The 13,425-nt window shown below is 46.9% G+C and overlaps 3 protein-coding genes across 3 annotated transcripts; 1 reads left to right on the top strand and 2 right to left on the bottom strand.

Moving 5' to 3' along the window:
• Positions 1–20: 20 nt before the first annotated feature.
• On the bottom strand, positions 21–843 carry CSUI_006663 (uncharacterized protein). Its single transcript, XM_068066817.1, has one exon. It carries the CDS (start codon positions 620–622, stop codon positions 374–376), a length of 249 nt encoding a protein of 82 aa, XP_067921211.1. The 5' UTR covers positions 623–843; the 3' UTR covers positions 21–373.
• Positions 844–2,207: 1,364 nt separating this feature from the next.
• CSUI_006662 (uncharacterized protein) lies at positions 2,208–2,562 on the top strand (the record flags this gene model as incomplete). Its single annotated transcript, XM_068066816.1, has 1 exon — positions 2,208–2,562. A coding segment is annotated over one exon (123 nt), but the record flags the coding sequence as incomplete, so codon positions are not given.
• A 1,632-nt stretch (positions 2,563–4,194) lies between these two features.
• On the bottom strand, positions 4,195–11,100 carry CSUI_006661 (major facilitator family protein). The gene is made up of 11 exons (XM_068066815.1): positions 11,061–11,100; positions 9,259–10,780; positions 8,323–8,990; positions 7,859–7,958; positions 7,436–7,682; positions 6,776–7,126; positions 6,401–6,486; positions 6,018–6,195; positions 5,523–5,639; positions 5,064–5,133; positions 4,195–4,759 (listed from the first exon to the last, which is right to left on the bottom strand). Exons 2-11 carry the CDS (start codon positions 10,364–10,366, stop codon positions 4,673–4,675), a joined length of 3,012 nt encoding a protein of 1,003 aa, XP_067921209.1. The 5' UTR covers positions 10,367–10,780; positions 11,061–11,100; the 3' UTR covers positions 4,195–4,672.
• Between the last annotated feature and the right edge of the window lie 2,325 nt (positions 11,101–13,425).

Here is a 13,425-nt window from a genome sequence, read left to right as displayed (position 1 = left end):
CCCCCTCCTGGCGTTGTTGCAGCGCCACCACCACCCCCGAAGAGTGAAGAGCCAAAGGCAGACGAGGTGGATGAAGAGGAGGAACTCCCGAAGAGCCCTCCTCCTCCTGCCCCGGTAGTGTTTGATGCGGTTCCTCCCCCAAACATCCTGGGAAGATGGTCTAGAGAAAGAAAGAGAAAGAAGGAAAGAAAGAAAAAAGGGAGGAATAGCTGAAGCTAGAGATCTTCTTCTTGTACTCGAAGAAGAAACGTAGAGAGATGGGAAAGAACAAGATGAGAGAGATTTGATGCTTTACCGAAGAGGGCTGTGAGAGAGGGAGAGAGAAGAATGGAAGATCTAAGGAGCGAGATTGGGTATGTATGTGATAGCTCAGTCAGCTATTTGAATGAGGGAAGAAGAAGTCTACTCTCTGTTGGAGCTTGCTGGTAAGAAAGAAGGACAGAGGGACGGAGAGAAAGAGAAGAGAGAAGGAAGACAGACACTCGAAAAGGTAAGCGATAAATCCCTGGGGAAAGCAGCGGGAGACGGGAGAACATGCGAGGGATTCTTTGAAAAGAAGACAGGAGGTGGGAAAAAAGAGAAGAAAAGAACGACCAACACATCTCATGAAGAAGAAAAGCATGCCGTGCTAACGATGAATCTATCTCGTAAGGACCAAGAAAACGAAAGGTGGAGGGTCATAGCGTGCCAAGATAAAACACAAGAAAAAGAAGGAGGGACGGAGAAACAACACAATCCACCTCCTCTGAACTAAGAGGTGGAGTTGGCGAAAGAAGAATTAGCATGGAGAGAATCAGAGAGAGTTCGTCTTTGTAGAGGAGAAGAAAGAAAGAGAAGAGTTGCATATTCAAGAGGGGAGAGACAAAAAGAAAGAGACCCGAAGAAACGTAGCTACCTTTCTTCTTTCTCCTAGCGTACTCTCCCACGATAATGGCTCAGCAGAAAGAGAAATCTACAGCAAACCTCCATTACAACTGCATGCGGGGGCGACTTCACTTCATTTTCAGTCATCTATCAATCTTTCTTCTTTACACACGGACATTCACAAGACTTTCCTGAGGACATTTCCTTCAAGAAGAACAAAGATAGACTCCCTTTCTACCTATCTCTTTGTTTCTTTCTTTTCCTGTCGAACTCTTTCTCATTCCGTTCATCGGAATTCTTCTTATGACGAAAGAGAGATTTGAGATAGATTAGATCCATATAGATAGACAGATGGATCAAAGATAGAGTCAAAACATATCAAAGATACAAAATCTATAGGGAGGCCTACTATAGATAAGGTCAGCCATATCCATACATACCTACGGTTACACCCGAAAATACATCGTACACACAAGGATGGCACGTGTAATGCACCATGAATAGAACTAAAGCACTAGGACGTTTTTCTTTCAAAATAAAAAGCCTTCCTTCAGTGACGTTTGTATTCCTAGCTCTTCTTCATCTACGTCTATCGCGTTTCTTGTCTTTCCTGTCTCCCCCCCGAGGGAGAGGTGGCATCTAGATCACTGGCGCAAGCGTGAGGGGTGATCTGACACGAGATGAAAGAGAAGAGGAGAAAAGCTCGCGTCCATACTTGTCTGCTCTTGGGCATCTTGTATGTGTGCAGGAGAGGAGAATGTCGACTCTTAGATCTGAGAAGTAAGAAATCGATTGAATCTTCTTGCTCTCTTTATGATAGTTGTAAGGGTGATCTTCACGGCGAGAATAGAGAGATGATCGCACATTTCTACTGGAACAGACGCATGCATGGACAAATAGATCGATTCTTTTCCTCTGTCTTATCTTTTCTATACATCGTAGAGCATCTCGTGTCTTCTCGTGTTTGTTTTGGAATGTCTTGTAGGGGCGTCGTATATGTATAGCTCTACTCCGTCGTTATGGTCATCCAGTCCGGGGTGTGCATGCAGCGTATACCTCTAACTATACATCCAAACAACGGACAAGATGCCCATCTCCCACACGGATAGGAGCAGTCGACAATGTAGGCACGTACATCATAAATATAACTGTACCTAGCTTTATACACGTACACAGGTCTAGCTATACATCGACTCGTTTACAGGCAGAAATACAATAGAAATAAGCATCCCTATACACGCGGGAGACTCCCCTTTGTTTTATTTTGTGAGTTCACCTCATTTCTTCTTCTTACTCCGAAAGTTGGAGACAAGTACGAGAAGAGATGCTTTCTCATTCAGTTAGCTAGGGACCCTCCTTAGGTCGAGAGACATCGGCAGTCTCGATTCAATCCTTGTCACCCTGTTGAAGGTCGATATACCTCCCCTAGATAGTCGCATGCAGAGAGATTCATCAAGAATCTCATAATGATGATGAAGAAGATCTGACAAGGGGGGGGGTGAGGGATCTAGAAATCTTGTTGAGATAGACAGGAGATTTACTGGTAGATACTGAGGTGGATACATAAATAGCAGGCTGCTTGGAGGAGCTCTATCGATGCCAAGAAATTACGTTGCCCCAGAGGAGACAGAGACACATACAGATTCTGTACCCCTATCGAGATACACGTAACGCATATAAAACTGAGAGAGAAGTACGTGTATCGGTACTGACAGAAAGGGTTATATATATATATATATATAGGGATAGATAGATATATACATGAGAGATAGATAGGTAGACACGCCGAAGATAGATAGGCAGATAGATCAATAGGTACGTAGAGAAAAGGCAGATAGGTAGCTAGATGCGAGATAGATAGCTGAAAGATAGGTACATAGGTAGATAACTAGGTAATCAGGTTAGAGATAGATAGATTGAAGATAGGTAGATACTAGATAGATAGATCCATCCGTAGATTCAAGTGGAACAGAAGTTAAGCCGGAAAGCAAGACAAGCCTACTAATCATAAGACACTCGCTAAGAGACCTCTTCATTCTCTCCTCCATTTCTTCTTCAGCATCGTTGTAGATACACATAGACTCTTTTCTTTGCTTCTTCCTCTTCTTAGTAAAATGCTTTCTACTATGTCTATCTCCAGTTAGTCGCTCCCTCAGGCCTAAAGGCAGGCAGTGTTTATTTAATAGGTCGATCGATTCCATACAGTAGATCCATAGATGACTGTAGATACTATATCAGAACCCTCTCTCTCTCTCTGTCTCTCTTGTGCCATCATTCTTTTCTTCCTTTCTTTCTATGTTCGCTCTCTATGTGTATCGCCGCCTATCTATAAATGGCTAGATGAGGACACCTTCCTACTCCTGCCCCTACTCTACTCCTCTTACTGACTGTGAGACTGATTAAGTCATTTCTTCCGTTCCCCATACCTACTAAAACAAAAATCTTCAATTGTCTCGGTACCTACGCGCCAAGTAACTACGCTCCTAGGAATGTAGATGTAGGGGCGGCTCTTAGCTTTATTCTGTCCCTTATTCTTGTCTCCTTCAGGTTGTCTTTAAATCTCTAGCATTACTGGAGCAGAGATCGGCTCGTGTCGATCTCATGGAGATAGATCAATAGAGAGATTCATACACATAACCCCGAACCCAAGGAATCATCACCTGTTGACTCTTGTGTTTCTTTCTTTCTTTTATCTTTATGCTTATCTGCAACGCATCTACTACTAGTAGTACCCCGCGACAACAGATATATCTCGTCCCTATCTCTCACATTCATCACTCTCCTCCTAGAGGGGCGTCTAGGGCCCGCCGGTCAACACGCAACTACCGAAAAACTCCCTCGCGGAGATCCGGCGATACTCCTGAGTGACTCGCCCTCATGTTCCCCTCCCCGCTTGGCAACCCTTCTCGCAGCATCGCCTTATATTCGGATAATAGCTTCCTTTTTGCAGGTGATCTAGTGCATTTGCCCGTAGAGTTTCAAACTATGAAGAGAGGTGTGTATCTCCACCTGAGAAGTGAGCGACTTGAGAGAATGTCAGAGACCAACGACGATATCTAATAGAGTGTTGCAGAGAAAGAAAACTCGAGCCAGATCTCTTCGAAGTGTCAGTGGTTTGGAAGCGAAGAGAAAACGCCTGTCTGCGAAGAAGGTACTAGTCAGACAGGAGGTGGCTAGCGAGAAGACCGCAGAAAGACCAACAAAGAAGGCATCAACAGCATCATCAGCGTCACGGTCTAAGAGGAAAGAAGAGAAGAAGGAAAGACAGAAAAGAGAAGAAACAAATCACTTCATTTCTTGCGAGTGAAAGTTAGGGTTGAGGAGATTCATCTCCTCCTCCTCCTCTTCATCAATGTTCGCAAAACGATAGTGAAAAAGATTCAAAAGAACGAAAGAATGAGACTGACTGAATGAAGAACGATTGCAAAACCCAAAAAGAAAAGAAAAAAGAAATTCCTCATTCATTCATTCGTTCACTCGATCACCACTATTGAGAAAACATCATTGCTGCATTACCCTTCTTCATTCATTCATCTTCAAAACAAATGATCTTCTCTTTGATCTTCAGCAATCTTCTTCTTTTACTTAGAGAGAGCTTCCGTCATTCTATTGTGTATGTCTGTTTCTGTCGTGTCTCTACCTTTCTCTTCTTCTTAATCATTGCTCTCTTCTTCTACCTTTTCTTCGAATTCTTCGTAATCTTGAAAGTGCCTGGATTGGGCGTTGCTGAGATTCTTGAAAAGAAGTGAAGATAAAAGAAAGCGTGGGGAAGATGACGAATGAATGGAATGAGCCAGTGCTGTTGTTGCTAGACGGAGAGTGTAGGCATCCGACTAAGAGCTAGACCTGCTTCCAGATCTTCCTTCTCGACCTCCTCACAAGGAAGAATGCGCGTCTGAACAAAAAGAAAAAGAAAGAAAGAATATAAAAAGAAGAAGAAGAAGAAACAAAGATGACAGGAAGGAGAAACACTCACTCACTATACAAAGCAGCCAGCCAATCACGTCCTTACTATCATCCTTATACAAAGGAGAATAGCAAGGAAAGACCTAAGTCGATAGATAGAGATGGACACGGAGGAGAGACATGAATCTTTCTCTTCTTACAGATCTCTAAGATAAGATGCCCCCCTCAGGCAAGGATATGGAGAGAGAGACATGAAAGGCAAAGAGTGACTTTCGAATGGGTAAGAGACTCACCAAAAAGTTTGCGGAGGCAAAGAAGGCAAAGCCAATGACGCTCACGCATAAGATCATCGTGAAGCCGGCCCTGAAGAGAAAGAAAGACAAGAGAGACACGAGAGAAAGATGTTGACACGGAGACAAACAATTCTGGAGACGACAAGAAAAAGAACACGGTGAGGTGTATTGCGAGCCTGCCTGTACTATTCGATCAAGAAGGAGAAAGAAGAGTGACTGGCCAAGCGTATCTACATGTCAGGGAAATAGGTAGGAGGGTGAATCTATGAATCAGCCTTTGCTTCTCAAAAAAGACGAGACAATACGCGAGCTTCAACACATAAAGACACATTTCCTCATCCAGATACGAGGGCATTCACACACTCGTAGATAGAAGATCAATCAGACCTGTATTAACACTCTTCTCTTTGGCTCTCTTTGTTGCTTTTGAAGAGAAAGACGACGACGAAGGCGACTTACGTGAGAGGGATTTCCTTTCCTTGGCTACCTAGGAGATGGTCAGCTTGCCAGTTGCTTATCGTGTCCATCACGGCGCCGCTGACAATAGGAGCTGCGAACCATCCAAGAACGTTATACCTGTGAAACAAGAAAGAAAAAAGAGAGTAAGCTTTCTTTCTATCAGCAGATCAAAACGGCGCCTTATTAACAATGAGATCTTCACACATTGAACTACAGCCATAACTTTCGCTCATTCTCTATCAATCCCCTCTCTTCTTGCTGTCGAAAGATCGAGATAAAAAGACCGACTTTTCCTATAGAGATGCTCTGTGTGACTTGGGAGAAACCTATACGTAGATAGAGACTGAACACCACTACTATATAGATGGCCTAACATCGAGGCATGTGTTTCTATTGTTCTCCCCTGTTTTATCTCTCTGGGCTAAGAATGCTTTTCCCCCCCCTTCACTTCCACACTCTCTTCTTTCTTTCTTTCTTTCTTCCTTCATGACTTACGAGAATTGGGAAATTGCTGAAGATAAGCTTCTCTGATGGAACGGTACACACGAGAGAAGAATTCCGACAGCTACCGGGACTAGAGCAGCGCCGCAGAACAGAGAGCCCCAGAGCAAGGTAGCGAAGAGGTAAAAGTTCGAAACGTATATGGAAGTGACAGCGAGGATTGAAGCTAAGCCTGTAAAGAACACAGTAATGAGAAACGAAGAAAGAATTATTCATTACAGCAGCAAGATGTATGACTGAAGCGAGATCGAAGGAAGCCGCTACGCCTTTTCTTTCATTCAAAGCTGCCTTTGTGGTCTTTACCGGCAGCAACAAGATGGAAGATGTACTACCTAGCTTTGAGACCGAAAGACACATCAAACTTCTTGTCAGCTTACCTGCGAATAGAGTAGCTAGGCGTACAGCTGTGCGCTGTTGGCGGTACCCTCCGCATCGATCGCACATGCACCCGCCGCACCAGACTCTGTAACGAAGACAAACAGAGACAGATAAGATTGAAGGAAAGTTCAAACCCTCTTCCACTCCAAGATTCCCTATCCATCCATTCACATACACACACGTAAAGAAAGAAAGAGAAAGAAGAAACACATACATGTCAGAGAAAAGCACAAAGACTCTCTTCCGTTCTTCTACCCGAGGAGGGTTCAGGTTGAAGAACGTCTTTCTCATACCAAGGGAACATAAGAAGAAAAGCACATGGAGAGAGAGTAGACGAAGATAAGGATGAGAGCTATTGCTTGCTGGAGACTGACCCTGAGGTGGGAGCTGATAAGAAACATAAGGTCGATAGAATGACAACAGTCATTCTATCGAACTTTAAGACGACCACCATGTACTCGGTCACCCAGAATTGAATGCCTGTGACAACGAAGTAGAGCATACTCATTCCAAGGGTGATGACAACATAGAGGGGATTTCGGAGTAAGCTCTGAGCTCCTTCAATCAATCGCCTAACAGCGTATTGACTCCTGAAGAGGGAGAAGGACGTGTCTTCCACGGTAGCTGGTGGCGTCGACAAGGAAGAAGACGATGAAGACGAAGAAGAGGAAGAAGATAAAGTAGGCGGGTCGTAGATGATCTCTGAGAAGGGATATTCTTCGCCCCTAAGGATGCAACACAGAACAGAAAAGAGCATGCGGAAGAAAACAAAAGATGAGAAAGGTATGAAGAAACGAAGAAGAAGACTACACATCTTCCAAGTGAAGAGTGAAGAGAGATAAGTAAGAAAATGACGATTCCACACACCCGACGAATGGAGGTGGTGGTAAGACATGACCCACTGAAGACGGTTTGCTCTTCATGATGACCCTTTGCTAAGAAAGTGAATGGCTTCAGAAGAACCAAGAGAGAAAAAGGAACAAGAAAGAAAGAGTGAGAAAGAGTGCGAAAGATTGTGCTAATAGATGACTTACCATCCTGTGGTAGTGAGGAGTCTGGTCCTTGAGGGAGGCGAGTGGGGAACGTTGATGATTCGGGAAGGCAAACATGAGAGAAGAGCGATTAAAGGAAGTAACATGAAAGCTTGAAGTTGAAAGGGAGTTCGCCATGAAGTCGGCAAGGCGGAAGATGACGATGAGGATGATGTAGCGAAAGACAGGATAGTTGTGTCTTCGTGTACGCGGGAAAGCATGCCTCCAAGGAAGTAACCGAGCACGGAGCCTGAAGGCATAGAAAAAGAGAGATTGAAAGGAAGACAGGTTGACAAGGAGACACACAAAGAAAGGGCGTGACAAGCGTGATCATCTCTATAGACACAGGGCTAAAGTGAAACAAGAAGAAAGAAAAGGAAAAAGAAGTTCATGCTTGGAATGCGTCACTTCGTTCATTCCACTTACCCCCAATGCTTCCTAATTGGGAGTAAGCCATCCATCGGGTCTTCTTTCCTTCCGGTGCAAAGCTATCCACCCATACAGGGAGATATAATACAGGTAGAGCCTGAAGGAAATTCATAGAAAGAGACAAGAGAAGTTCAAAGATATGAAGGGGAGAAACTTCATAGCAAGAGAAAACAAGACACACACAACAATGTATCAGACTGCTTCATGAATTGGATCAAACACGATGTATGGAATGAAAGTCTTGGAACATAGCAACTATTCAATCACCTTCTCGCCAACGTCCATCTGTATCCAGATCGGATACACATGGATAGAGATCTACGAATGGTATCTATCGTAAGTCCACTCTCTCTGTAGGTATCGTCAGCCCCCCTTATGTCCACCAGATAGCTATATGTAGAGATGGCGAGAGGGAGAAGGTCGAAAAGATGAAAATTTTAATTAGCAGGGTGTCAACTCACCTGGAAGAACCCAACGAAGAATCGCGTCGTATACATGACTCCAAGACTGTTTGCGCATGAGAATCCATAGAGGGAAGCACTTGCCGCAAAGAGAGAAGCGACAAGGGGCCACTTCATTCTTTTCGAGCAATGTGTGAAAACGCCCGCTAGGAAAGTCCCTGAAACGACTCCAATATAGACGAGAGATCCTAAGAGACTCTGTTCGATATATCCCATCATATTGAAGTCTCCTTGAAGATCTTGCAACACAGCTGGGATCGCTCCATGGTCAAAGTTGCACAAAGCTGCCATGCAAATCATACAGAGAAGAGACAAGAGAATCTCTCCAACTCCTCCTCTCTCTCCTTCTCTTGGGCTTAATGCACTGATCTCTCCAGCAGTCCTGTTGCTACTGAAGGTACTCGTATTCGTTCGCGCGGAGATCATCGTGTCAGGGGAAGAGACTCCTACAGAGCTCTGTTCTCCCGATCTCGAAGAGAGAAGAGGCGCCGATAGGCCTCCTCCAAAGTTGGGATGAAAGGTCGGGAGTGTCTCCCCGAGAAGACGAGAAACGGCGCCTTGGAACCACTTCTTCTTCGGACCATTTGCTGGTGCTGTGGTCACTTCTTCTTTCTCCATCGAAGACAGTTTCTTCGCGAGATTCGCACTCACGGTCTTCCTGAAAAAGCCTGAAAAGGAAAGATAAGAGCAAACACACAAAGCAGCCATGAAGAAGATAATATATAGTTCACTCTCGATCAGGTGCCAACAGAAAGAAGATTTCGAGATGTTCATTTACCTCCGGTTTATCTACCACGTCTAGACTGATCTAGATGTCTGTATTTCTGTCTATCGATCTATCTATTTCTTCGATAAAAAGATCTCGAGTTAAGAAGGAATGAGTGAACGGGAAGTCAGAAGAGAGACTCTCTCTCTCAAAAAGAAACCGCCACTTACTGTTCGTAATCCTATTCACAGGCATCATGCACGGCCGTCCTGCTCCTCCTCCACCTGGTGCCGCTGTGAGTGTTTGTTGAGGTGCGCTGACGTTCGTCTGACAGTGAGGGGGAGGCACCTCCCATCCTTGTAGCTTCATAGAGCCTGAGACGGCTTCAAAGACACTCGTACGTCTCGAACTGGAAGGAGTTGGGTTGCCTGCGTTCTCTGTCGTTGCTGTTGTCGTCGCTGTCTGGACCGGGAGTTTCTTCTCGAGTTGAGGAGGCTGATCGACTTTAGCGGATGCGATTTGACGATCGCTTCTCTTCAAAACCGCTGGGCGAGGGTTCTCGTACGTAGCTTCAGGAAGTGTCGGGGTGGGTCTCACCACGTTCACATACAGAGGTCTTCTCTCTCCATCAACCATTGTCTTCGGAATGCTCAAGTTCACGGGTTTGTTCATGATTTGCGCGCCAGCACCTGGAGCCGGGGGAGCTGGAGGCGCGGGAATCGAACCTTGGACTTGGTCATTTTCCGTCTTCATTGTCGGCTGGGGGGGTTGTTCCTGACGCTGCTGCTGTTGCTGCTGCCGACCTTCTTCAAGAATCTCCGGGGCCACCTTGAAATGCTTCTCATTCAGGCTTGACACGTTCGGTGTCGCCTGTTGGACTTTCGGGACCATCGCCTCCGCATAGAGGGCCGCTGCCGCCATCGGCAGGCCAGGTGGCGGAGGCGGAGGCGTCAACTTCGGTGGCGGTGGCATCGGGGTAAAGAGAGCCTGAGGAGGGGGATAAGCACAGCCAAATGGATTCCCTGCTTGAGCAGGACGCGCCGGAGGGGCCGGCGGGGGGGGAGGTGGGGGCGGCACAGGAGTCGCCACGGCTTGGCTGACGGATACCGACGTCGATCCTCCACTTGATTGCCGATTGGGTGCACGCTGGAGCGTCCAGTTGTAAGCTTTGTTTTCTCCCGAGAGTTCTTCCTCATTCGAGTAGAAGAACGCCGCCGGATCAACGGCAGCTGCAGTTTGCTCTTCGCGCGTCTGCTGTCGGCGTTCAAATGACCTTATAAGGCGCATGACGGGGTCGGGATGAGAGAAGTCCGGCTGGGAGTTCGCGGAACAAGCCATCGTGGTTAACTTGTAGGTAAAAAGAGGGCTGAGCTAAACAAGGAGACAAGAAAACCGCGGAGGGTTATAGAGATACAAAGAGCAAAGAGAAATAGAGGGGTCTCCAAGATGAAGCCGCTGGCTTTCTCTCTCAAGGAGTAGGACGTCGTGTTCGGGAGCGCGTTCACAGAAAACGAGCCAGAGAGAGAGCCAACGCTCCGACAGAAGAAAAAAGATGGGGTGAGCTTCTTACAAGACCTATATACATTTGAAAGAAGGGACTGTTGCAGTGTGCAACAAGTCCAACGCAAAGAGAAGAAAAGAGAAAGGAAACATGAAGTCCGGAAAGCTCCGGTTCGGAGAAGTAGGCGGCGAGAAGGCGTAGAGTTGGAAGGACTGGAGGCCTTCTCGTGCGTCAAAGGCAAGAGATATCCGCTGCAAAGCAGCAGAGCAAACAAAACCGATTGACTTCATTTCCTCTAAGTTCTCAAAGAGAAGAAGGCAACAAGAAAGACACCAAGTGTCAAAGAGACTTCTGCCGCCCTAGGCGACAGACACCAGTCAATCTTGACAGTCGTGTGAAGTCGGACGCTTCCTTGCTAAGTTGTAACACTTGCGCGATGAAACAACGACCTGCGCAACCGCAGTCCAGCTAGCTACCCATAGCTGGACGAGGACTTCTACTACACCATACACACAACGCCAAAGGGCTTACTTGGAAACTTGCAAAGAAACAACGCTTCCGACAAAAGTCGGCTAAACGTGTTCTACTTCGACACAGTCCCACGGGAAGGGAAAGGTAACGCAGAAGAGCGGCTCCAGCTGGCGATGCAACCCACCGCGGTGGTCGTTGCCCTAGGTAGGGGTCGGTGGTGGCCCTCGCTCGCGCAGATTGAATTTGGCGGGAAGAAGCCACTTGTCGAGTAGTGTCTGATCCGCTGTGTTGGCAGCACAAAGTGAGTAGAAGGCAAGGCTAGGTTGCGTGATTCGCTAAGTCAGGAGTGACTCGAAATCTTTCAACGAACAGCCTGGTCAAGCTTTTCTAAGGTGAACACGAAAGAGAACAAACAGCGAGGGCGAATTGCACAATGTAGTGCAAGACAAACATGTATAAACCTGTTATTGGATTTCTTCGGCAAAAAGAAATTCTCCTAACAGAAGTAGCTGCTCTTAAAAAGATAAGAGTAACAGTACTGAAAGATTAAGACTGCTGGTCTTGGCCATCTTGGCCTTCTCGTTGAGCGGCTCGCTGGTCTTGCGTCCCGGGGCGATCGGCTTCCGCTTCCGCGGCGCCGCGGCCTTTTGCGAGACCAGCTCGCCATCGATCGATCATCGATCGGTTTCACGTTGCATCGCCCCGCGGTTTCTTGCGAGACCAGCTAGCCGATCGATTAGCGTCACGTTGCAACGCGATGCGGTCTTCTGCGAGACCAGCGCGGCAATCGATCGCCCAGCGTCACGCTGCACCGCCCGGTGGTCTCCTAACAGAAACTGGCTCGCCAATGGAACGGCGTCATCTTGCACCGCCCGGCGGTCTTCCAACTGGCTTTCCGATCGATCGCCGTCACGCTGCATCGCTTGCTGGTCTCCCAACAGAAACTGGCCCGCCGGACCATCGACGTCACGTTGCACTGCCCGGTGGTCCATCAACAGAAACCGGCGCTGTCAGTCGATCAGCTTCACAGTGCACCACTCAGAATCTCGCCATCAGCAGAAAGAAGCCATCGAGAAGAGCACGCGAGCCAAGGAAGGAAGCATTACCATCAATATCGTCAGCGCCACCCCCAGAGTCAGAAGACCAGTGGTGTTCTCCGGCAGGAAAGGACCAGTGGTGCCCAGGCGTTCGAACGCCTGTCTTCTGTTGGAGTGAAGACGTGTCTTCCTGGTGACCGGAGAAGCCCGTCTGCTATTCCAGGCTGCTTTTTTGTCTTGAACCACAAGGAGAAAGTGACTCTACAGTACTTCACTCATTTACCAGAAGGTGGTCTGGTGAAGAGGCAGGCTCATGGAGAAGATAGACTCCTGAAAGCAGAGCCGTAGGAAAAACTTCGACAGCCACATGCTCGCATAGCATGAGGAAAGATCCTGAGGCCTGCAGGAACTCTGGGTTTCACTTGTGAAGAAGTCTACCAACGCACCACTTTCTACAACCTGCTAGAATCTTTCGCTGATACAGAGGTGTTTGTTGCTCACTCATTGATCTTCGCTAAGAGAACCCGGACCTCTCCACCAACGTCAGATAGTTCGGTTCCTCCGCTGGGCTAGGGCTGAACTCTCAGACCAGAAAGGCTCCTAGAACCTTTTGCTTTATTCCTGAACGAGCTCTCGATAGCGTCGTATACTCTTTGTCACACCTGTGCAGAATGTACCGGGAGAAGTTTAACTCCCTCATCTGGGCATGTTATCGGCTAGATCGATGATTGATAGGTAAGGTAGTTGATTCGCATTGTTTCTATTAGGCCTGCATTTCTCAGGGCTCATGGCCCCTCCAGCCAGGCATTTCCTCAAACAACGAGCAAAGAATAAGTGAAGAAAGACCACTCTGTCTCTTTCAGGATGGTGTCCGCGCTGTCGGGGTTGTATTGAGTAGATAAGAGTACCTTACGGACCGCGTACCTTTGTGAGCGGGCGTTTTTCTTCTGTAGGAAAGACTCCCCGCAAAAGAAGGAAGACACTTCTCTTACGTGTTTCTCTCTTTCTTTCAGCTCTCTTCCAGGTTCAATGATCATGAAGATCCTCATGAAGATCAAACCGACCAGGAGAAGAAAACAAGAAGAACGTCGCATGCATCGGCCACATGCATTTCTAACTCACAAGGACTTTCGTTTATGTCTTCCCTCTTTTTTCCTCCTTGTTTCTCTTACACAAGGGACATCCCTTATGATGTGAGCAAGCTAAATCTAATGAGCGTTTTAGCACGTATATATAGACTTACATAGATTTGTATAAGGCTATCTATATGATCTAGATGTAGAGCTACCAGCCAGAAGGAGAATACCTATAGCCTTTCTATCATCCTTCTGCTTGTCTTCTCTTGCCTTTCCTTCCTCTCTCTATTCCTGCACACCCTCACACTTCGA

This window comes from Cystoisospora suis (assembly GCF_002600585.1).
Source record: "Cystoisospora suis strain Wien I chromosome Unknown contig_3403, whole genome shotgun sequence".
Classification (NCBI taxonomy): domain Eukaryota; phylum Apicomplexa; class Conoidasida; order Eucoccidiorida; family Sarcocystidae; genus Cystoisospora; species Cystoisospora suis.
The sequence above is the reverse complement of the archived record's forward strand: the minus strand, read 5'-3'. Positions and strand labels throughout refer to the sequence as shown.